General features: G+C 49.2%; 2 protein-coding genes across 2 annotated transcripts in view; one reads left to right on the plus strand and one right to left on the minus strand.

The window, feature by feature from the left end:
* Positions 1 to 21270, plus strand: part of LOC133425207 (ATP-binding cassette sub-family C member 4-like) — a 58849-nt gene extending 37579 nt beyond the window's left edge. The window contains exons 16-31 of the mRNA XM_061715922.1: positions 166 to 303; positions 2295 to 2332; positions 2439 to 2554; positions 2675 to 2821; positions 6952 to 7031; positions 7102 to 7252; positions 8930 to 9049; positions 9201 to 9311; positions 9889 to 9989; positions 15924 to 16115; positions 16783 to 16938; positions 17140 to 17229; positions 18614 to 18786; positions 18860 to 18965; positions 20543 to 20677; positions 20753 to 21270. Coding sequence (XP_061571906.1) covers positions 166 to 303; positions 2295 to 2332; positions 2439 to 2554; positions 2675 to 2821; positions 6952 to 7031; positions 7102 to 7252; positions 8930 to 9049; positions 9201 to 9311; positions 9889 to 9989; positions 15924 to 16115; positions 16783 to 16938; positions 17140 to 17229; positions 18614 to 18786; positions 18860 to 18965; positions 20543 to 20677; positions 20753 to 20803 — 1905 coding nt within the window. The 3' untranslated portion in view covers positions 20804 to 21270. The remainder of the gene's footprint in view (positions 1 to 165; positions 304 to 2294; positions 2333 to 2438; positions 2555 to 2674; positions 2822 to 6951; positions 7032 to 7101; positions 7253 to 8929; positions 9050 to 9200; positions 9312 to 9888; positions 9990 to 15923; positions 16116 to 16782; positions 16939 to 17139; positions 17230 to 18613; positions 18787 to 18859; positions 18966 to 20542; positions 20678 to 20752) is intronic.
* Positions 21271 to 21540: 270 nt separating this feature from the next.
* The window catches only part of LOC133425208 (ATP-binding cassette sub-family C member 4-like), a 56860-nt gene continuing 54297 nt past the window's right edge, over positions 21541 to 24103 (minus strand). Inside the window, 2 exon segments of the mRNA XM_061715923.1 lie at positions 21541 to 21636; positions 21732 to 21866. Of these exon segments, the coding sequence (XP_061571907.1) occupies positions 21556 to 21636; positions 21732 to 21866 (216 nt within the window). The 3' untranslated portion in view covers positions 21541 to 21555.

Genomic DNA, 24103 nt, shown 5'->3' on the forward strand with positions numbered 1-24103 from the left:
AGTGGGAAGTGGGTTCCATGCAGACATGGCTCTGTACATCACCGTTCTTTTACCGTGTTGGGAATAATTTAATTATTTAATCCCTGATGGTCGCACAGAATCTAAAACTCAACTCTGAGCTTCTAACACGAATCACTTTCCTTTCCGTTCTTCCTTGTCTTGCAGATGGAACCAGTTCGGCCCCTAGCAGAGGAAGGTCGAGCTGAAGGAACTGTCGGCAGCCACGTTTATCTCAAGTACTTCTCTGCAGGCTATAACACTGTGGTGTTGATGGTTATAGTTCTGCTCAGCATCATAGCCGAGGTACGATATCTAGACTGCTACATAAATCTGTTTGTTTATTCAAAAAGAAATCCTGTACAGCATTGCTCACAGTAGAGTACAATACAAATATCTTTTTTCTTTTTTATAACCCAAACAAAATGTAACATTACTATTGTAGTATGTTTATTTATATATATATATATATATATATATATATATATATATATATATAAACATACATATATATATATATATATATAAACATACATACTACAATAATAATAATAATAACATTATGAAGTTAAAAAAAACAAACTGTAATAAACAATATTACCCCAAAAGAAATTAAATAAAATAATTGACAAACTAGAAAAAAGCGCCCCTCCATCCCCTACATACCCACAGAGAATCCCCTTGAGCACCTCAAATGGTTGTAAAACGAAGTCTAGAACTGAGGAAACTGGAAAAAGAACTGCTCTGGTACGTTTGGAATGCCAGACAAATATAAAACATATGGCTCAAGTCGCAAGGAGTTTGCTGGCATGTGCTGCATTTATCCTCCACCTCCGGGTATAAATCCCGGTTTAACCTGAATATTTGTCTTTAAAAATAAGAAATCCACTCACACTTGCACAAACTCCACTGGTAGGAATCAGACCCGGATTAACTCAGTGTGGTGCCCAGGGTGACCACACTTGAACCGCCCCCCTCCTCCCACATTTTACGGTTAAAAATAGAAAAATTACTATGGTTATAAAGACCATAGATTTACATGAACGTATTGCTGAAGTACATCCTCAACACTCATACTACAAATAAATGTAAGACAAGAAACCAACTAAGAGTAACACCACAGATAGACATGAGTATACAAACGCCATACTACTCCGATGCTCCAATCAGAATGCAACTCACATTAAAGCTGCTTTCGTCAACGAAAATTACGACTAAATATTGTCGTCAACGGACCTTTATCACCTGAGGAAAACGAGACCCAACGAAAATGCTGGTCATGTGACAATAACGATAACTAAATATATAATGCAATATCGTCGACGAATAAAAACCAGACTAAACTGTAGATTACAAAATAAAAACTCTGCTAAAATGTGTCTTCATTTTCGTTGACCAAAACGAGAGGAAATGTTCTAACAAAGATCCTTAATCTCCATGTTTTAAGTAGTTTCCTCTGGTTTAGTCTTTAAACCAGTTTAGTCTTTAGATCTTTGGATACACTTTCCTACATAGACGTGGAAAAGAAAATGTGTCGTCGAAAAAGAAAAAGATGGAGCGAAATGTGGCAAAATAAATATGTTGTAAACTCAAATTAGAGTCTTCTCTATCTGGAATGAATGTATTCTTGAGTCTATAAGGTAACAATAATATAATAATAAGATAACCTTGTTTGAACTGTAAAATGGGTTTGGCTAAATACAATCTGATCTATCTACAATCTGTTAAAACTAGACTAAAATGGTCCTGGACAATTCTGAGTAAAATAAGACTAAAATGCTCAGACTTTTAGTCGACTGAAACTTGACACGACTAAAAGGAAAATGAAATTGACTAAAACTAATACAAACTCACTCACTCAAACGCAATTCTTTTTATTTTATTATTATTATACATTTTTTTAAAATATTTTTATCCCAATTTTTTTCCCTGTTTCATCACCCAGTGCTCCTACCTAAGTGACAGTCCTGTCATTATTATTATTATTATTATTATTATTATTTTCAGGTATTTTTATTATATCATTGGTTACTGCTGTACCGGTTTGCTCCAATTCCAGCAAATATATAGAGGAAATAACAAAATATGACATATGGTCCAGTTACCGTAGTCATTTGATTTGGTTCCCACTCATTGGCTGGTGCCCCTGCGTGCTCGCCCGGTTCAGTATATGGATAATTCGGCCTAGGCAGGAATAGTGTCTCGTAACATACGTCGCCACGCAACAATGTATAAAGCTATGTGGTGAACTTTCAGGTGGGTTTCCATCATGAACCAGCTCCATTTTGTTCCCGCAGGTTGCATATATCCTGCAGGACTGGTGGCTGGTCTACTGGTGAGCACTCGCACAGGCTTTTAGTTCCTGCAAACTTCTGCACAAGCTTCTACTTTTCATGTTGTTGTTTCCCGTCAGACTGAAGTGTTTTTGTCCAACTGAACAGGGCAAGAGAAGAGCTGTCCAACAGCACAGTTGCTGTTGTCAGGATTAGAAATGGCATCAATGTGACTCAGTCAGATCTTCAGTTTAATCTCACATTCTACCTCGGCATTTACTCAGGTAATCCTCCCATTGATCCCAAGACCCCCAGCTTACAAGTCCTGCTGTTAATTGATGCATCTCATTGATCCATTTGAAAAATCCGAAGTGAATAATGGGTGTCGTTGCTCTGACTTGCAGGTTTGACAGCAGCTGCTGTTGTCTTCGGTTACATCAGGAGTTTAGTGATGTTTCACGGCTTGGTGAAAGCAGCACAGACTTTGCACAACAGCATGTTCACTGCTGTTCTCCGCACTCATGTTCGCTTCTTCGACATCAACCCCATAGGTGAGCTATGTCTTAAAGTTGCCTTATTATTCTCCTTTTCTCACCTAAATGTAATCTGTGGTACTTCTGTAGTAGCTTTGCAGGACACCACACGCCCAAACCCCCCGATGTGTTTAATTGTGGCACATTGGGGTAGGAATGATGAAATCAAAGTACTTGTGTATATGTGTGTATGAGACAGGACTTGTCGCGCTTTTACATTAGTAAAACATTAGTACCTACTCGGCTCTACTCATCTCAGCTCGGCTCGACTCAACTCGGCCTGGTTTCTTTTCCATAACAATTCAGCATCTGGAGCAGAAGTAGGAGGTTGGAGGAAGCTGCTGTGACGTATTTGATTGTGTGATTTAAATGAAGAAGACAACAACACTAAAGATATAGAACCTGGAGGAGATGATAAATGTGCTGCTGGGTCTGTGGCTTGTGTTCGATATCAAGTTAAAAAATGAGAATGAGAGAAGCTTCAAGAGGCGACAGCGACGCTTTCTTTTGTTTGTTTGTTTGTCTCGGCGCTGCTGAAAAGTCAGCTGGAGCCGTGAGCAGCTATGAAGTGACAGAGCTCCTGGTAGATCTTGTCGTTCCTTATCGCCCGTCTAGATCCCTTTTTAATTCTCTCCTCAGCACCAGGTTTATGAACATCTGCACCTCAGAGTTGGATCACCAAACAGACTTTTGCGCTGCCATTGCCTGTTGAATAAAATGAACAAGAAGCCGCAAGTCGCTCTTTCTCTGATGTCACCTCCTGACTCAGACGTCTGACTCCAACCCCCCGACCAATCGGTGGGCTGTAGTGTGATGATGTCAGATACAGTCGACTCAGCCGCTTAAAACCACGGCAGAGTAGTTACAGAAAAGTATCTACTCGGCACGTTAGACCCCTAGTGAAAAAAGAACCAAGGCGAGGCGAGTCGGGCTGAGTAGGTACTAGTGGAAAAGAGCCATAAGTTTGTGTCTCCGTTGTGGAGGCAGCTGGCCCAAGCTGTGGCCGTAGAGTTCTTTTGGCCGGTGGGACTCCAGAGGCAGTGGATGGGTACCGGCAGGCCAAGTGGAGCGTGACTTTGGTGGTTGTCAAGGCCAACACCCGGGGTGTAGAAGGAGTTTGGAGAGAATAATAATAATAATACATTTAATTTATAGGGCACCTTTCATGGCACTCAAGGTCGCAGCACAACAACAAATACAGTCAATGAAATAATTAACACAGACTTGTAAAATGTAAACAAACAACTGCACAGAACCCGTAGCAGAGCAACCACAACGGGGACGGTGAGGGTGATGGAAGAGGCAGACCTGAGAGACCGGGTGGGGACATTGATATGAAGGAGGTCAGAGAGGTATGGGGGAGCGAGGTTGTGGATGGCCTTAAATGTATGGAGGTGGATTTTATAGTTGATCCGGTGTTTGATGGGGAGCCAGTGGAGTTGGTGTAGAACGGGAGTGATGTGACTGGTGGAAGGTGTCCTGGTGATGATGCGGGCTGCAGCGTTCTGGACCAGTTGAAGTTTATGGAGGCGTTTGTGCGGGAGACCAAAAAGAAGGGAGTTGTAGTAATCCAGGCAGGAGGTGACAAGCGAGTGTACCAGGATTGCGGCGCTGTTGGGAGTGAGTGAAGGGCGGAGGCGGTTGATGTTGCGGAGATGGAAGTAGGCGGACCGGATGGTGGTGTTGTTGTGGGTGTGGAAAGATAGGGTGCTGTCGAGGACGACACCCAGACTCTTGACCTGAGGGGAGGGGGAGACAGAGGAGTTGTCTATGGTAAGGGTGAAACTGGGATATTTGGTGAGGGTGGACCTAGAGCCAATGAGGACTACCTCAGTTTTATCACTGTTTAGTTTGAGGAAATAGGAGGAAAACCAAGATTTGATTTCCTGCAAACAGGCACAGAGGGAGGAGGGTGGGAAGGTGGAAGTGGGTTTGGAGGAAACGTAGAGCTGGGTGTCGTCCGCATAGCAGTGGAAGTGGATGTTGTATTTACGGAAAATTAGACCAAGTGGGAGGAGATAAATGATAAAAGAGGATAGGGCCAAGGACAGAGCCCTGGGGGACACCGGAGGAGAGGGGGGATGGGTGGGAAGTGAAGGATTTCAACTGGATGAACTGTGTATGGCCAAAGAGATAGGAATGGAACCAGTCTAGGGGTGTGTCAGTTATGCCAATGGAGGATAGTTTGTCAAGGAGGGTGAAATGGGATATAGTGTCGAAAGCCGCGCTCAGATCAAGTAGGATGAGGATGGAGAGTAGTCCGGGGTCAGCTGCCATCAAGAGGTCGTTGGTGATCTTGAGAAGGGCTGTTTCCGTGCTGTGGCGGGGGCGAAAGCCGGACTGAAATTGTTCGTAGAGGTTATTGTCGGAGAGATGAGTATGAACCTGTGAAGCCACCGCCTTTTCCAGGATTTTTGAGAGGAATGGGAGGTTGGAGATGGGACGAAGGTTGTTGAGGTTGTTGCGGTCGGAGCCAGGTTTTTTGAGTATCGGTCTGACTGTAGCTGATTTTAGAGGTGGTGGGACAGTACCAGAGGTCAGGGAGGAATGGATAATGGCAGTGATCAGGGGCAGGAGAGAGGGGAGGGAGGTTTTAACCAGGGAGGAAGGCAGGGGGTCAAGTTGGCAGGTGGATAATTTGGATTTCTGGATGATTTCTGATAGAGCAGCAGCCGAGGGGAGTTGGAAGCATGAGAATGGTGCAGAAAGAGGGGGATGGAGAACAAGAGGGTATGGACAACTGGACGTGTGAGGGGTCAGTTGCTGGTGGATGGTAGCTATTTTTGAATTGAAGAATGACATGAGGGAGTTAGAGTGGTCAGTGGAGTAGAAGTGGTGTGGGGGAAGGGAATCTGGGGGGCGCAGTGAGTTGTTGACCACAGAAAACAGGGCCCTAGTGTTCCCAGCACCAGCAGTGATTAGTTCTGGCGAAATATTGGGTTTTGGCTGAGGAGAGGGTGGCTTTGTAGAGAAGGATGTGGGCGTGATGCATCTGTTTGTGAACTGAGAGTCCGGATTTCCTGAAAAGCGGCTCCAGCTGGCGTCCTTTGGCTTTCAGCTGATGAAGGTGAGGGGTGAACCAAGGGGCAGAATGGGGGAATGAGACAGTCCGAGTTTTAAGGGGAGCAAGTGAGTTCAGAATGACCTCCGGACGGCCTCAGAGGGATTCTGCTCCACCGTCCGGGGGCTCAGGAGGGGGACGTGGTGCACCACCAATACTGTGGGCTGGTGACCTTGACTACAGACATTGTGAGATGGTGGGAGGAATACTTGGAGGACCTTCTCAATCCCACCAACATGCCTGCCTACGAGAAAGCGCAGCTCTTAGGGATGGGAATCGAGAACCGTTTTTCGTTTGTAACCGGTTCCCAGTGTTTCAATTCCTTGGAATAGTTTCATTTCAAAATTTACAAACAATTTCCTTTTCAATTCCAGTGAGCACGAATGACATCATCACGCACGTTGCTACGCAACAATAGTGCATTAGTGGGTTAGTAAACATGGGCCCAAGCGATACAAATGGTCAAAGGTCTGGTTACATTTCAGTAAAAAAAAAAACGACAACAGGGCAACTTGCAATACTTGCTAAGTGAATATTATGTCAAAGGGAGGAAATACTACCAACATGCAAAAACAATTGCGCACACAGCAAACAATAAAGATCAATGAATGTCGCGTTTTCTATTTGCGCCGGACTAACGTGTGTAATTCTCAACCCAGCAGTACCAACGTTAGCATGTCCTTGGCTAATAATACTGCAGGTAACTAATTAACTAACGAACACTGCCTATCATATTAGTGCCATGTGCCTCATTATTGTCCTTTTTTTCAAATGAGAATCGATAAGGGAATTATTTTTTTCGGTATGTAATATTTAAGATGAGAAGCTTTCCATGTTCCACGTAAATATTTTACAAAGAAAATTCTGGGAAGAACCAGGAGGCAAATTGGACATCAGAAGTTCTACAAAATGTCATGCCAATGTTATGTTAACTTACTTGAAGTGATTTTGACGCTATGTAAATCTGCATCTGTGAAATCAAGGCTTTTCCAAATAAAAGATAAAAATAAAAGAATCACGTATTAAGCTGTTAAATATATTTTGGGTGAAAAGAGTGTTTGTTTTTTGTTTTTTCCCTTCGATTTAGGAAGAATTCTCAACAGATTTTCCAAAGACATCGGCCACATAGACTCCAAGCTGCCCATCACCTTTGTGGATTTCTATCAAGTAAGAACTTGTTGCTTTGAAACGTCTGTGCAGCGAGTGGCTCCATCTCACCATGTGACCTTTTTCCCAGTTATTTTTGCAGAACGTTGGTGTTGTTGCCGTGGCGGCCTCAGTCATCCCCCTCATCCTCATCCCTCTCGTCCCTCTGCTTTTATTCTTTCTTTACTTGAGGCGCTACTACCTCCATACATCGCGTGATATCAAACGCCTCGAGTCAACAAGTACGTCAGGGACTCTGGTCATGTGGAAATTTGCACAAGGGTTTTGTTTTGTTTTGTTTATTTATTTAGCACATATTAAAAAGTCAGTAATACAATTACCCTAAAAAAAAACAATAGATAGCATATATGCAAGGAGGTCCAAAAAAACCCTCTAGGGCAGGGGTATTCAAATAGATTTGGCCGGGGGCCACATCTGCAAAAGGACTGTATGGAGAGGGCCGCACAATTTGAAAATGTTGGGGTTTTCAAAATGTATTTTGCACTCAAAGACGAAGACTTATGTAAATATAATACATTTGTATTATACATTTGAATATATCTAGTTTACATATGAATTATGTAATAATTGTCTCCAGATTTAGTAATTGTGAATGTTAAATATAATATTCAGATAAAGAAATATTATTTTGAATGCAAGTTCATTTTGAAACCATGCATTGTGCAAACTTAATGAAATTGTTATTGAGCTACTTTTAATAAAACACGCCATAATGACAAAGCACCACTTTCCACCAAGATTTCCTTATTTGAATATTATATTAAGCATTGAGCACAACCATTTTAGTCCATAGTAGCCAGTTTGATGTTATAAATAAGCAACCAAAATATTAACCATAAAGTCCTTTATTAATGACACATCTGTGCATTATATCAGCAAAACAAAACAATCACGAATTATAGGAGGCTTAGAAGTTCCATCTGAAATGCAAAGTCCTCACTTATTCAAATGAAAAAAACGTCAGGCCAATCCTAGAAGCCTAATGATGTAAACAAGTCCTCTGTACAACGGAGGTTAATAATAATGTGACAAACATTAACACTGTGCAACACTGGCAAAAAATCCGAAGTAAAAAACATCTCCTACAGAGATTAACATGTACAAACACTATAACACTATGCATCGTTAACCAACTAAAAAAAGGCTACCAAGCATCTTAAACTTAAATGCGATATGCATTCTCTGCACACATTACAAATAAAAATCGCACCTTTGAACGCATTCCTGGCATGTCTGTCTGCCTGTCTGTCTGCCTGTATCTGTTAGCTGTTATTAACTGTTCGTTTTTTTCCCCACTTATTCCACCGAACACCGAAAGTGTTTTTTTTTTGCTATTTTCGGCCGAACATTCGGTGCATCACTATTATAAAAAGAAAAAAAAAAAAAAACATTTTTTTTTTTTTTTTCTCAACAAACACCCCCTTTTTTGAAATATGGGCCAGGGGCCACATAAAAGCTCCTGGCCCGCGGGCCGCCAATTGAATAGCCCTGCTCTAGGGTTTGACAAGAGGACCTCCTTAAATGAGCATAAAAATGGACATTATCATGGACATAAATGCATATCTTACGCAGCACACACCTGCCACACACACAAACCCCCGTACACAGCACGCTCACACACTGCACACTCGCACACACACAAAGAAAAGAAAAAAGTACATACCCCAAAAAATAGAAAAGACAAAGGGAAGAAAGGAAAAAACAATACTGTATAAAAATGAGGAAAAAAGACAAATAGAGAAGTTTATATCATATTATTAAGCTATTGATATAGCAAAATATGTTTCACAGATTTTTTAAATAATTCATGAGAAAGACAAAGAATCTGATATAAACTGTCAGAAAACTGGTTTAGTGGACATTTGGAAGAAACATAAATTCTTTTTTGTACCCTGCAGCTCGAAGTCCAGTCTTCTCGCACCTGACGTCGTCTCTTCAGGGTCTGTGGACGGTTCGAGCCTTCAGAGCTGAGGAGAGGCTACAGAATGTCTTTGATGCTCACCAGAACCTCCACTCAGGTTGACTGTGTGCTTTTTTAATTGATATTTTCTTATTTCAACGTGTGCAATGTGTGAAAGGCTCCATTAATACGTCTCCTGCATCTCTGCTGAATACAGTATTGTCATGGTGGCATTGGTGATGATGATTCCCTCCTGTGTCTCCTTTCAGAGGCCTGGTTTCTGTTCCTGATGATTTCGCGCTGGTTTGCACTACGCCTTGACAGCATTTGCTCCATATTTATAGCCTTCTCAACATTTGGCTGCATCATCTTCAGAAATGGTGAGGAACCACGCGTGCAAACAGATCAATTCAATTCAATTTTATTTATATAGCGTCTATTACAACAGAAGTTGTCTCTAGGATCTTTCCAGAGACCAGAACATGAGCCCAGAGCAATTATTACATAACATAACATAAACATTGGCAGGTAAAAACTCCCCTAGTGGGAAAAAAACCTTAAGCCAAACAGTGGGAGGGTTGGATAGCAAGTAAAAAAATGGACGGACCTTAAAACCCTTCCGTAACCATCCCAGATCGATGAGCAGCAGCAGCTGCTATACTAAAACAAGTCAACTGGTCTTCTTTTCCCTCTCTCTTGAACATGTTTCCCCCTCTGTCCTAAACCGTCATCAGACCAAAGGATCGTTGAAGTCTGCCTTGTTTCAAACCGTTGAGTTATCAGGGTCCGTTGGACTGGCACGCTGCTGCCTCCCCATGTGTAAAATCGCTTCCACATGAGCACACTTCTCCTGTTTGAAGCTACAATGGATATGCAGGCCTTGGGAGCTGCAGAGGGAGGGGCTGCCGGCCGGGAGGATCATCTAATCATCCCCCCCGATGCCCCGTGTGTCAACAGGTCTGGAGGCTGGACAGGTGGGCCTGGTGCTGACCTACGCCGTGACACTGGTGGGAAACTTCCAGTGGACGGTCAGACAGAGTGCAGAAGTGGAGAACATGGTAAGAAAGAAGGACACCCAGATCCCCGGATCCCCCATGCCCCCCTCCAGACATCTCCTGTTAAAATCAGTAGAGTTCTCAGCTGTGTTGATATGATGGCGTTTGTTGAGGTCTGACATAGACGAGGCCTGGAAGGTTTATGCAAACCAGGCTCATGGATGGATGGATGGATGGATGATGGATGAATGTGTTGTGCCACAAAGTGGGTGCTGGTGCAGTTATTAAAGAGTTATTAATTAATAAAGTAGATTACTTCAAAATGAATTAATCAAAATGGGGCACCACCTGACTTATCAGGAAAATAATACCTAAAACAGCAAAATCAGCCTCAAGGTAACTGTTATTCCATACGTGCCACCCTGTTGCCAGGGGGGCTGTTACAGAATAACAGTGAAGGAAGGAGTCCGAGCACAGACCTTTGCAACCAGCAGCTGTGACAAATATGTATAAAATAAACACAAACAACTTCTCTCATTCAAATGAATCAGAATTTATTTACACGAGTTTTAAAAGATGATAAAACAACATGAGCTATGTTGTCCGGGGCATTACGCCCCTGGTAGGGTCTCCCATGGCAAACAAGTCCTAGGTGACGGGCCAGACTAAGAGCGGTTCAAGCCAAGACAGCAAGGACCGTAACGTCGCCCGGATGGGCGTCACCGGGGCCCCTCCCTGGAGCCAAGCCTGGGGTTGAGGCTCGCTGGCGAGCACCTGGTGGCCGGGTCTTTGCCAGTGGGACCCGGCCGGGCTCGGCCCGAAATGGCGACGTGGGCCCGCCTTCCCACAGGAAGGTCCATGATAGGCTGGTGCCATGTGGACTGGGTAGCAGTCGTGGCAGAGCTTCGACGACCCAATCCCTGGACCAAAACCCTCGCAGTGGGGACATGGAATGTCACCTCGCTGGGGGGGAAGGAGCCAGAGCTTGTGCGTGAGGTTGAGAGATACCGACTACAGATATTCGGGCTCAACTCCACACATAGCTTGGGCTCTGAAACCCAGCTCCTTGAAAGGGACTGGACCCTCCACTACTCTGGAGTTGCCCCGGGTGAGAGGCGGCAAGCTGGTGTGGGCTTGTTTATAGCCCCCCAGCTCAGTCGCCATGTGTTGGAGTTCACCCCGGTGAACGAGAGGGTCGCTTCCCTGCGCCTTCGGGTCGGGAAAAGGTGTCTCAATGTTGTTTGTGCCTACGGGTCGAACAGCAGTGCAGAGTACCCGGCCTTCTTGGGGTCCCTGGGAGGAGTACTGGATAGTGCTCCAACTGGGGACTCCATTGTTCTATTGGGGGACTTCAACGCTCACGTGGGCAATGACAGTGATACCTGGAGAGGCGTGATTGGGAGGAACGGCCTCCACGATCTGAACCCGAGCTGTGTTTTGTTGTTGGACTTCTGTGCTAGTCACGGTTTGTCCATAAGGAACACTGTTCAAACATAAGGGTGTCCATCAGTGCACGTGGCACCAGGACACCCTAGGCCGGAGATCAATGATCGACTTTGTTGTCGTTTCATCTGACCTTCGGCCACATGTCTTGGACAAGCGGGTGAAGAGAGGGGCTGAGCTGTCAACTGATCACCACCTGGTGGTGAGTTGGATGCGCTGGCAGGGGAGGAGGCTGGACAGACCGGGTAGACCCAAACGGATTGTGAGGGTCTGTTGGGAACGTCTGGCTGGGCCCTCTCTCAGGGACATCTTCAACTCTCATCTCCGAGAGAACTTCTCTCAGATCCCGGGGGAGGCGGAGGACATTGAGTCCGAGTGGACCATGTTCTCTGCCTCTATTGTCGACGCGGCGTCTCGAAGTTGTGGTCACAAGGTCTCCGGTGCCTGTCGTGGCGGCAATCCTAGAACCCTGTGGTGGACACCGGAAGTACAGATTGCCGTCAGACTGAAGAAGGAGTCCTACCGAGCTATGTTAGCCTGTGGGACTCCTAACACAGTAGATGGGTACCGGCAGGCCAAGCAATCCGCGGCTCGGGCGGTCCTGGACGCAAAAACCCGGGTGTGGGAAGAGTTTGGTGAGGCCATGGAGGAAGACTTTCGGTCGCCCTCGAGGAAATTCTGGCGGATCGTTTGGCGCCTCAGAAGGGGGAAGCAGTACTCTGCCGGCACCATTTACGGTGTGGGTGGGGAGCTGTTGACCTCGACTGGGGACATCGTTGGACGGTGGAAGGAATACTTCGAGGATGTCCTCAACCCGAATGACATGCCTTCCACGGAGGAAGCAGAGAGTGGAGACTCTGGGGCGTGCTCATCCATCACCCAAGCCGAGGTCACTGAGGTGGTTCGTAAGCTCCTCAGTGGCAGGGCACCGGGGGTGGATGAGATTTGTCCTGAGTACCTCAAGTCTCTGGATGTCGTAGGGCTGTCTTGGTTGACACGCCTCTGCGACATTGCATGGAGGAAGGGGACAGTGCCGCTGGAGTGGCAAACCGGGGTGGTGGTCCCTCTCTTTAAAAAGGGGGGCCGGAGAATGTGCTCCAACTATAGGGGGATCACACTTCTCAGCCTCCCCGGGAAAGTCTACGCCAGGGTACTGGAGAGGAGAATACGGTCGATAGTTGAACCTCGGATTCAGGAGGAACAATGCGGTTTTCGTCGCGGAACACTGGACCAGCTGTACACCCTCCGCAGGGTGCTCGAGGGTTCATGGGAATTTGCCCAACCAGTCTACATGTGTTTTGTGGATCTGGAGTCCGGGGCCCTCTATTAAGGGCTGTCCGGTCTCTATATGATCGGAGCAGGAGTCTGGTTCGCATTGCCGGCAGTAGGTCAGACTTGTTCCCGGTGCATGTTGGACTCTGGCAGGGCTGCCCTTTGTCACCGGTCCTGTTCATAATTTTTATGGACAGGATTTCTAGGCGCAGCCAGGGGCTGGAGGGGATCCGGTTTGGGAACCACAGAATTTCATCTCTGCTTTTTGCAGATGACGTTGTCCTGTTGGCTTCATCGGACCGGGACCTTCAGCATGTGCTGGGACGGTTTGAGGCCGAGTGCGACGCGGCAGGGATGAGAATCAGCACCTCCAAAACCGAGGCCATGGTTCTCCATCGGGAAAGGGTGGCGTGCCTTCTCCGGGTGGGTGGAGAAGTCCTGCCTCAGGTGGAGGAGTTCAAGTATCTCGGGGTCTTGTTCACGAGTGAGGGAACGATGGAGCGTGAGATTGACAGACGGATCGGGTGCAGCGTCCGCAGTTATGCCGTCGATGTACCGGACCGTCGTGGTGAAGAAGGAGCTGAGTCGAAAGGCGAAGCTCTCGATTTACCGGTCAATCTAAGCACCTACCCTCACCTATGGTCATGAATTTTGGGTAGTGACCAAAAGGACGAGATCACGGATACAAGCGGCCGAGATGAGTTTCCTCCGCAGGGTGGCTGGACGATCCCTTAGAGATAGGGTGAGGAGTTCGGTCACCCGGGAGGAGCTCGGAGTCGAGCCGGTGCTCCTTCACATTGAGAGGAGTCAGCTGAGGTGGCTTGGGCATCTGTACCGGATGCCTCCTCGACACCTCCCTAGGGAGGTGTTCCAGGCATGTCCCACCGGGAGGAGACCCCGAGGAAGACCCAGGACACGCTGGAGAAACTATGTCTCTCGGCTGGCCTGGGAACGTCTCCCCTTGGAAGAGCTGGAGGGAAGTGTCTGGGGTGAAGGAAGTCTGGGCATCTCTGCTGAGGCTGCTGCCCCGCGACCCGGGAACGGATAAGCGGTGGACGATGGATGGATGGATGGATGGATGGATGGATGGATGGATGGATGGATGGATGGATGGATAAAACAACACTGAGTATAAATTCTGATGCCTAAACTTCACATAAACAACAACTAACTAAACATTAACACAAACTTCAGATTATATGCGTGTGTGTGAGTGTGTGTGTGTGTCACGATGGCTGTTCATTCACGTGGTGAGGCAAAAGAAAAGATGGCTGACAAAGTCACGTGGTGACTGAGTCTCGCAAAAATGTCCACATGTGCGATCTGGTCATTCAACTGGGAAATGAGGAAGGGCTTTGTTTTCTGTTGTGGAAGAACATGTCATCAAGATCCAGCAACATGGATGCAACAGTAAACAAACGATAAAATAAACAAACACGCTTAAACTAATAAACACATAGCCTACAATATTGTGATTGGTCTGATCTGTTTTTAGATTACATCATAAATTAACCTCGTCTATGACACGAGACACGGCAGTCTCTCCGATCTCTCCCTCCGTCTCCTTCCGTCTCTCTTGCCCTCCGGCCTCTCTGTCCGGTCTCTCCCTCCGGTCCCCAGGCTCTCTCCGGTCTCTCTCTCTCTCTCTCTCTCTCTCTCTCTTCTCTCTCTCTCTCTCTCTCTCTCTCTCTCTCTCTCTCCTCTCTCTCTCTCTCTCTCTCTCTCTCTCTCTCTCTCTCTCTCTCTCTCTCTTCTCTCTCTCTCTCTCTCTCTCTCTCTCTCTCTCTCTCTCTCTCTCTCTCTCTCTCTCTCTCTCTCTCTCTCTCTCTCTCTCTCTCTCTCTCCGGTCGCTCCGGTCTTTCCCTCTCCGGCCTCTCTCTCATCTCCAGCCTCTCTCTCTCTCCGGTCTCTCTCTCTCTCCGGTCTCTCCGGCCTCTCTCTCTCTCTCTCTCTGGTCGCTCCGGCCTCTCTCTCTCTCTCCGGTCGCTCCGGCCTCTCTCTCTCTCCGGCCTCTCTCCCTCTCCGGTTGCTCCGGTCTTTCCCTCTCCGGCCTCTCTCTCTCTCTCCGGTCGCTCCGGCCTCTCTCTCTCTCCGGTCGCTCCGGCCTCTCTCTCTCTCTCTCCAGCCTCTCTCTCCCTCCGGTCCCCCAGGCTCTCTCCGGTCTTTCTCTCTCTCTCTCTCTCTCTCTCCGGTCTCTCTCTCCGGCCTCTCTCCCTCTCCGGTCGCTCCGGTCGCTCCGGTCTTTCCCTCTCCGGCCTCTCTCTCATCTCCAGCCTCTCTCTCTCTCCGGTCGCTCCGGTCTCTCCCTCTCTGGCCTCTCTCTCATCTCCAGCCTCTCTCTCTCTCCGGCCTCTCTCTCTCTCCGGCCTCTTTCTCTCTCCGGCCTCTCTCTCTCTCTCTCTCTCCGGTCGCTCCAGCCTCTCTCTCCGGTCGCTCCGGCCTCTCTCTCCGGTCGCTCCGGCCTCTCTCTCCGGTCGCTCCGGCCTCTCTCCCTCTCCGGTTGCTCCGGTCTTTCCCTCTCCGGCCTCTCTCTCTCTCTCCGGTCGCTCCGGCCTCTCTCTCTCTCCGGTCGCTCCGGCCTCTCTCTCTCTCTCTCCAGCCTCTCTCTCTCTCCGGTCGCTCCGGCCTCTCTCTCTCTCTCCGGCCGCTCCGGCCTCTCTCTCTCTCTCTCCGACATCTCTCCCTCTCCGGTCGCTCCGGCCTCTCTCTCTCTCTCTCCGACCTCTCTCTCTCTCTGGTCGCTCCGGCCTCTCTCTCTCTCTCTCTCTCTCCGGTCGCTCCGGCCTCTCTCTCTCTCTCCGGCCGCTCCGGCCTCTCTCTCTCTCTCTCCGACATCTCTCCCTCTCCGGTCGCTCCGGCCTCTCTCTCTCTCTCTCTCTCCGACCTCTCTCCCTCTCCGGTCGCTCCGGCCTCTCTCTCTCTCTGACCTCTCTCTCTCTCCCCGGCCTCTCTCTCTCTCCCCGGCCTCTCTCTCCCTCTGGCCTCTCTCTCTCTACAGCCTCTCTAAAGTCTCTCCGGTCTCCCAGAATCTCTCCGGTCTCTGCAGTCTCCCCGGCTCTTAAGACGGATGATGGAGGATGGATGGGTGGGGGGTTGTTGGATGGATTTCCAGGCCACAAGGGTCCAAGGGTGGAGGTTTCCAGGTTCTGGGTCTGACAACGTCAGCGTTGCCTTCGGACCATACGGTGCTGTTTCCACCAGAAACCCCTGAAACGACACGGTCCACCTCTCTGACAGACGGATGATGACAGTGCAGTTACCATGGAGCTTGTGTGTTTCCAGATGACGTCGGTGGAGCGGGTGGTGGAGTACACGGAGCTGGAGAGCGAAGCCCCCTGGAAGACTGAGAAGCAGCCGCCCCCCGACTGGCCGAGCCAGGGGATGGTGACCTTCAGCCGGGTCAACTTCTCCTACAGCTCAGACGGGCCGCTGGTGCTCAAAGACGTCAGCGCCACATTTCAGCCCAGCGAGAAGGTGAAAAATGGCGTTTAACACTCTTCTTGTGTTACTCCCTTCCTTCGGCCTCTTCTTGTGTAGTGATGCGTATCTAGGCGCGGCGCCGCCACCGATGTACATTCCACTTAGAAATAATGCTGCTTTATACATTGATTCCTCTGTTTTCCTTTGAATGGCTCGTTTTTAGTGTGAAGTCATTAGTTTGTTGGATGGCTGTTGCTAGCGTGCAGAGCATGAACGGGAGCACTGACCCAAACTCATATCAGCACAACCAGCAGCCCAACCGTGACGCACGTAGGGAACTCCACGACCTTTGGGTTGACCCCAAACGAGAGGCCCGTGTGAGGCTGGTCCATGTGAGGCCGGCCGGGCCGGCGGCCAAGGCCCGGGCAGAGGCGGGTCCTGCGGGCCGCAGCTCCAGCAGATCCACTAAAGAAAACAGCCGCGCTAAAGTGGACCGGCGGCGGCGCTGCTGGCACAGAAATGCTGGTGTAGAGACATAAAAACAACAGTTGAGAGCAGCTCACAGGATTTGTGAGGAATTCTTTCCCAGAAAGACGCTTTGATTATAAAACGCGTCTATCGGGGCCGGAACATGAGGATGTCTTGATATCGGCACACTTGTTGTCATGGCAAAATGTTGATGTACCAGAAACCTGAGTGTGTCCACTGTTTCCTGGCTCAGGTCGGCATCGTCGGCAGAACCGGCGCCGGGAAGAGCTCCCTGGTCTCGGCTCTGTTCCGCCTGGCCGAGCCTCAGGGGGATATCTACGTGGACGGAGTTCGGACCTCGGACCTCGGCCTCCACGACCTGCGCCAGAAGATGTCCATCATCCCTCAGGTAACCAACCGAGACCTCAGCGCCAGCGGCGACGGTGGCTGCAGGTTTCATCTCCATGGTTACGGGATGCTCCCTTCCTCTGGCCTCTTCCTGTGTAGTGATGCGTATCTAGGCGCGACACCGTGACCTGTGTGTGTGTCCCGGTACCGAGTTGTTGGCAGGGATCCTCGGCTCTCTGACAGGTTCTGCTCTGCTCTGCAGGACCCAGTGCTGTTCACCGGCACCATGAGGAAGAACCTGGATCCTTTCAACCAGCACACCGATGAAAGCCTGTGGACGGCTCTGGAAGAGGCAAGTGTCCAGCGGCCGCGGCCCGTTACTGGTTAGCTCAGACCAGTCTTCAGGGTTCTCTAGTCCAGCTCTGCAGGTTCCCCTCCGTCCTCTCCTCTTCGGCAGATCAGAGCTCATCGTCTCAGTTCCTCAATAATTTTGTGTTTGTATCTAAAACCCAGCCCAGTACCGACGCTACCAAACGCTCGGGTCGTGGTCCAACAGGTGGTTCAATTCAATTCAATTTTATTTATATAGCGTCTATTCCAACAGAAGTTGTCTCTTGGATCTTTCCAGAGACCAGAACATGACCCCCGAGCAATTATTACATAAACATAACATAAAAAATGGCAGGTAGAAACTTCCCTAGTGGGAGAAAAACCTTAAGCCAAACAGTGGCAAGAAAAATCTCCCCTTTAGGAGGGAAGAAACCTGGACCAGGACCTGGATCATAAGGGGGGACCCTCCTGCTGAAGACCAGCTGGGCAGAGCAGGAGAAGAGAAAACAGACAGAGAGAATGAAGAACAGAGAAAGAAGAGACAGAGACACGATGGCTAACTGGCGCACTACGGGGATGGTATAGTCCCATTAACCAGTGCCGTGAGGATTAAGCCTGATTTAAGGTTCTGCCTTAAACCAACGCAGAACCTACGCCGTTGCCGTGACGCCGTCGTGAACCCTTTTGACTTCTCCATCACTCCATTTCGTCACGGTGCAGTACCCCCCCAGAGCGCTAGTTGATACTTTGTTTAGCTTCCGGCTTTTCCGATCAGTGAATGAAAGAGATAAGGACAAACTATTGTGCAAAAAACCAAAACAACCCCCCAAAAAAATCTCACACACAAAGAAAAGAGATCACTACTGCTTCACGAACCGGAACCGGAAATGCGTTGCTATCAAGCAAACCAATCAAAGCCCTCTCGGTCTGCGTCACCTCGACACGTAGTTACATTTTTTGGAAGGTGCACGTCAGGCTACGGCGTAGGCTACGGAGAGACTCCCACGTAGTCGCGTACCCGACGGCATAGGTGTAACGCAGAACCATAATTCAGCCTTTAGTCTCCATACGGGTCTGTCCTCAGCCACAGAGCGGAGATATTTAAACCCCCCAGTGTTAAACGTCTGGAGACGGGAGGACCGTGTCTCTGGACCTGGTCACCCCTCCATCAAATTCAAGCGGCTTCTCTCCCACGTGCACTCGTTTCTCTCAGTAAAGACGGCTTCTAAAGAATTACTTTGTCTGCCACCTTTATTCTGCAGGTCATGGATGTAGGAACCGTTTAGTGTTTATTCGCAGCAGGATGTCGCAGCCATCAAATAAAAGTACATTGTTTGTGTATTTGATGAGGTGTTGACTTGAGGGATACAAGTTGTGTTTATCGAGCAGCTCCTTGGTTCCACCAGGTGCAGATGAAGGCGGTGGTGGAGGAGCTGCCCGGGAAGCTGGAGACGGTTCTGGCCGAGTACGGCTCCAACTTCAGCGTGGGTCAGAGGCAGCTGGTGTGTCTGGCCCGAGCCGTCCTGAGGAAGAACCGCATCCTCATCATCGACGAGGCCACGGCCAATGTGGACCCCCGGTACTCCAGTGTAGAATTTGTGAACCGTGTCAGACATGGAGCTGGGCTTTGAATCCCCTCGTTTGTGTTGCAGGACGGACGAGCTGATCCAGAAGACCATCCGGGACAAGTTCCGGGAGTGTACGGTTCTCACAATCGCTCACCGCCTCAACACCATCATCGACAGCGACCGCATCCTGGTGAGTCTGCTCTCCTCCCTCCACATCAACAGCTGTCAACTTATTTCAATGTAGTACGATGATGAAAACAAGCTAATCATGGCAAAGAGAAGATCAAGGACCGCCGCGTTACCGGGGCCCCTCCCTGGAGCCAGGCCTGGGGTTGCGGGAGGTTGAGAGATACCGGCTAGAGATAGTCGGGCTCACCTCCACACATAGCTTGGGCTCTGGAACCAGCTCCTTGAAGGGGGCTGGACCCTCCACTACTCTGGAGTTGCCCAGGGTGAGAGGTGGCGGGCTGGTGTGGGCTTGGTTATAGCCCCCCAGCTCAGTCGCCATGTGTTGGAGTTCACCCCGGTGAACGAGAGGGTCGCTTCCCTGCGCCTTCGGGTCGGGAAAAGATCTCTCACTGTTGTTTGTGCCTACGGGCCGAACAGCAGTGTGGAGTACCCGGCCTTCTTGGAGTCACTGGGAGGAGTACTGGATAGTGCTCCAACTGGGGACTCCATTGTTCTACTGGGGGACTTCAACGCTCACGTGGGCAATGACAGTGATACCTGGAGAGGCGTGATTGGGAGGAACGGCAGGGGCTGGATGCCGTCAGACTGAAGAAGGAGTCCTACCAGGTTATGTTAGCCTGTGGCCCAAGCGAGCCGCGGCTCGGGCAGTCCTGGAGGCAAAAACTCGGGTCTGGGAGGAGTTCGGTGAGGCCATGGAGGAAGACTTTCGGTCGGCCTCGAGGAAATTCTGGCGGACCATTCTGCGCCTCAGAAGGGGGAAGCAGTACTCTGCCGGCACCATTTACGGTGTGGGTGGGGAGCTGTTGACCTCGACTGAGGACATCGTCGGACGGTGGAAGGAATACTTCGAGGATCTCCTCAACCCGAATGACATGCCTCCCATTGAGGAAGCAGAGGGTGAGGACTCGGGGACGTGCTCATCCATCACCCAAGCCGAGGTCACTGAGGTAGTTCGTAAGCTCCTCGGTGGCCGGGCACCGGGGGTGGATGAGATTCGCCCTGAGTACCTCAAGTCTCTGGATGTCGTAGGGCTGTCTTGGTTGACACGCCTCTGCGACATTGCATGGAGGAAGGAGACAGTACTGCTGGGGTGGCAAACCGGGGTGGTGGTCCCTCTCTTTAAAAAGGGGGACCGGAGAATGTGCTCCAACTACAGGGGGATCACACTTCTCAGCCTCCCCGGGAAAGTCTACGCCAGGGTACTGGAGAGGAGAATACGGCCGATAGTTGAACCTCGGATTCAGGAGGAACAATGCGGTTTTCGTCCTGGTCGTGGGACACTGGACCAGCTGTACACCCTCCGCAGGGTGCTTGACGGTTCATGGGAACGCCTCGGAGGAGCTGGAGGAAGTGTCCGGGGTGAAGGAAGTCTGGGCATCTCTGCTGAGACTACTGCCCCCGTGACCCGGGAACGGATAAGCGGTGGACGGACGGACGATGATAAAAATCAATTTTACTCAGGATGTTGAATCACAAGTTAAAGTGTAGAGTAAAAGTCTGAAGTGCGGTTTGTTTGCAGCAGTTTTGATTATGTGGCGCATTAGTTAACGTGGTGGATCCGTCCTCCCGAACCTTCAGGTGCTGGACAACGGCGCCATCCAGGAGTTGGACCAGCCCTTCACCCTCCTGCAGAACACTGACAGCGCCCTCTACAAGATGGTGCAGCAGACGGGTCCGGCGGAGGCGGCGGCGCTGCTGGAGTCGGCCAGACAGGTGAGAGAGTAAAGATCGGGGGCCTGTTTCCACTCTGGGTCTACCCGCGTGGGACTGACACGAGTTTCTCTGCAGGCGGCGGTGCTGACAGCTGGAGGCGCTGGACCGGGACCCGGGGGGGTGTAAACGGACTCGAGGTTCAGACCTCAGCGGTGCTATAAAGACGGGTGGGGGTGAGAAGACCAGGCAACTTACCTTTGCCATATTTAAAGAGCCAGTATTATAAGCTTAGGAAACCACTGAGTATTACACTGGAGCCACAGAGCCGGCCTGGACCCGGACCTGGACCCGGCTCGGCTCAGAGCCGGCGTCTCAGTGGAACCGCAGTGGGCCCCTCACCACGTGTCTGCCGGCTGGTTCTGGTTCTGTCCCGCCTCGGAGCCGTGGACGGGCCGGAGCTCTGAATGTGCCAGATGTTCTACAGTCACCTGTGGAGCCGTGTGTTTTTGATTCCTGACTGTATTTTTGTCCATACTGCACAATAAAACCCTTTTGAAAAAGCGCCTCCCAACACTCCCTTCACTTATTCACCACCGAAGAAAGAAGGTCGACACGAGCGTAAAAAAAACAACCTTTACTGAAATCTCAAACATCTGCAGTTACATCTCTTACATTTGGATGACGATCATGTGCAAAGGTACCGGCCATATTTACAAGATAAAAGCAGTGTTAAGACGCAGGCAGGCGCTGCAGGCGCTGCAGACCTGGATAAGGCACCGGGTGTTTGTCGCTCCTCCGAGCATCTAGTTAAATACGAAGCAATAAATAGCTCTGGGTGAGCAGCTTCCCAGCAGTGGCTTCAGGAGACGGTTGTGTGCGTGAAGCTGTGGCCCCGCAGCCTCGGCCCCCCCCCAGGGCCGGAGCTGGACTCGCCCGGCTCACAACGCCGTTTCAAAGATGACCAGGTTGCCGTTGGTCTTGTGGTCTTGTCCGCTGGGCCGACTCCTGCCGTGGTAAGCCTGCGGGGGGTTGGAGGTTGGAGTCAGTTCCGGGCACAGATCTGAGGCCCGGATCTGGGGCCCGGATCTGTGCCCGGCCTGCGGTAGGAACTCACCTGCTTGGCTGCTTCCAGCAGGGCGGCCGCCTCCTGTTTGCCCGTCTGCTGAACCATCTTGTAGAAGATGGTGTCGGGGTCCTGCAGCAGCACGTAGGGCTCGTCGTAGGCGTGAATTCTCCCGCCGTCAAGGACCTGGGAGAGGAAGGACTGCTGTCACTATTGGCGCTTTTACACTAGTACCTACTCAGCCTGACTCGACTCGCCCTCGTTTCTTTTCAATACCCAGAGCAGAAGTAGGAGGTTGGAGTGAAGCTGCTGTGACGTATTTGATTGTGTGATCTAAACAAGAAGACAACAACACTAAAGATGTAGAACCTGGAGGAGATGATAGATGTGCTGCTGGGTCTGTGGCTTGTGTTCAATATCAAGTTAAAAACTGAGAGTGAGAGAAACTTCAAGCGGCGATGTTTGTTTGTTTGTCTCGGCGCTGATGAAAAGTCAGCTGGAGCCGTGAGCAGCTATGAAGTGACAGAGCTCCTGGTAGATCTGGTCGTTCCTTATCACCCGTCTAGATCCCTTTTTAATTCTCTCCTCAGCACCAGGTTTATGAACATCTGCACCTCAGAGTTGGATCACCAAACAGACTTTTGCTGCCATTGCCTGTTGAATAAAATGAACAAGAAGCCTCATCCTGACTCAGACGTCTGACTCCAACCCCCCGACCAATCAGTGGCCTGTAGTGTGATGATGTCAGATACAGCCCGACTCAGCCGCTTAGAACCTCTGCAGAGTAGTTACAGAAATGTATCTACTTGGCACGTTAGACCCCTGGTGGAACAGAACCAAACCGAGTCGAGTCGGGCTGAGTAGGTACTAGTGGAAAAGCGCCATTATGGCAACGCGTCAGCCTCCTGCGGTACTCGTGAGACACTTTACTGTGTCTCTGAACAGAGAGCAGCCTGCACACTCACGTCTCAGTCCTGATGCTCAGGACCGGGTTTCTGGGTTCAGGTCTGACCCTGAACCGGGTTGAGGTTTAACTGCAGCTTGCCCCGTGAACCTGATCCTGATCTGATCTGTGGTTTGGGAGGGGCTGTCCCCGAACCTGTGAAGCTGCATGCCCGGGAGGGTGATGTCGCAAACTTCCAACTAAACCTCTGTCACCTGAAGAGAGCTGAAACTTTCCCAATATTCACCATCGTTAATGACGTGTTTCACCGGGAAGACAAACAAGTGGTTTTCTCCAGAAATGAAAGAGTCCTGAAAGAGGTGGTGCTTCCTTGAAAAACAGTGACTAAAGACTTCAGAGTTTGGGTGTGAGGGTGTGGTGAATCACCATGCAAATATTTGATCTCCACCATCAAACTAACCTGCATCCTGTCTCCCTGCGTGTACAGCTGCGTACTGTTCTCCCTGTCCTGTTCTTTTCTGCATGGCGTGTTTCCAGCTCATCCAGGAAGGGACATGTAACCATGTCTCTACATGACAACAGCAACTAGATCCTGCAGTCAAATGTTTCTGTTCCACTTTTCCACGTTGCTGCGAGGCGGTCCTGTACACCGACCGCATAACTGCAGTACCATGCTCCCTCACTTAGCCTCTCAGTGATTTAGTTTTTTTCCACAGATCGTTTGTTTCACATCCATAAGTCTTGAAAAAACACCACAGATAATCACTTTCACATACAGGCAGCGCTCCCCAATAGACGCGCTGTCAATCAAACTGCGTTCAATCCAAAGCACACAGCATGAATGAATGGGAGTGTCTGAAGTCCGTGTTGCGACCAGACTGGCGTTGCAGTTCTGCACTGTGTGGTGTGATCCGTGTCCACTAGGGCTGTTCGATTTTGCCCAAAAATAAAATCTCGATTTTTTTCTCTGAAAATCTGATTTTCAATTACGATTACGATTATTTTGTGAATTGACAAAAGGCAAAGAAATTATTTCAAATATGCTGTTTTTTTATTGAACATTTGCCCCATTGGGCTTTAAGTGCAAACTTTGCTCTTATTAAACCTTAAAATGAATGAATAAAGTGCAAAACTCTGTAAAATAAGTTGAAAAAAAGTTTTAAAAAATATAATAAAATATAGTTTTATCTCTGAAAAAAAAAAAAAATCAGCAAATCAGCACTTGCAAACATACAGTAAGTTATATTTCCAATTAAATAAAACAAGACATTTTCTAATTAAACTAAACTGGGTCTTTGCATGCTAAATAATAATGCAACCCATGAAGGAGGTAGAGGTGTGTAATGTCAGTGAAAAATCGATTTTACGAGTTTTAACATCGTTCTAATTACATAATCGCGATTACGATTTAAAATCGATTAATCGAACAGCCCTAGTGTCCACATATGCCATTTGGGTGTATATTTTTTGTTGACAAAGATATAGTGACTCCAAACCAAAAACGAAATCACTGAGAGGC

The sequence above is a fragment of the Cololabis saira genome, chromosome 24 (genome assembly GCF_033807715.1).
Source record: "Cololabis saira isolate AMF1-May2022 chromosome 24, fColSai1.1, whole genome shotgun sequence".
Lineage (NCBI taxonomy): Eukaryota > Metazoa > Chordata > Actinopteri > Beloniformes > Belonidae > Cololabis > Cololabis saira.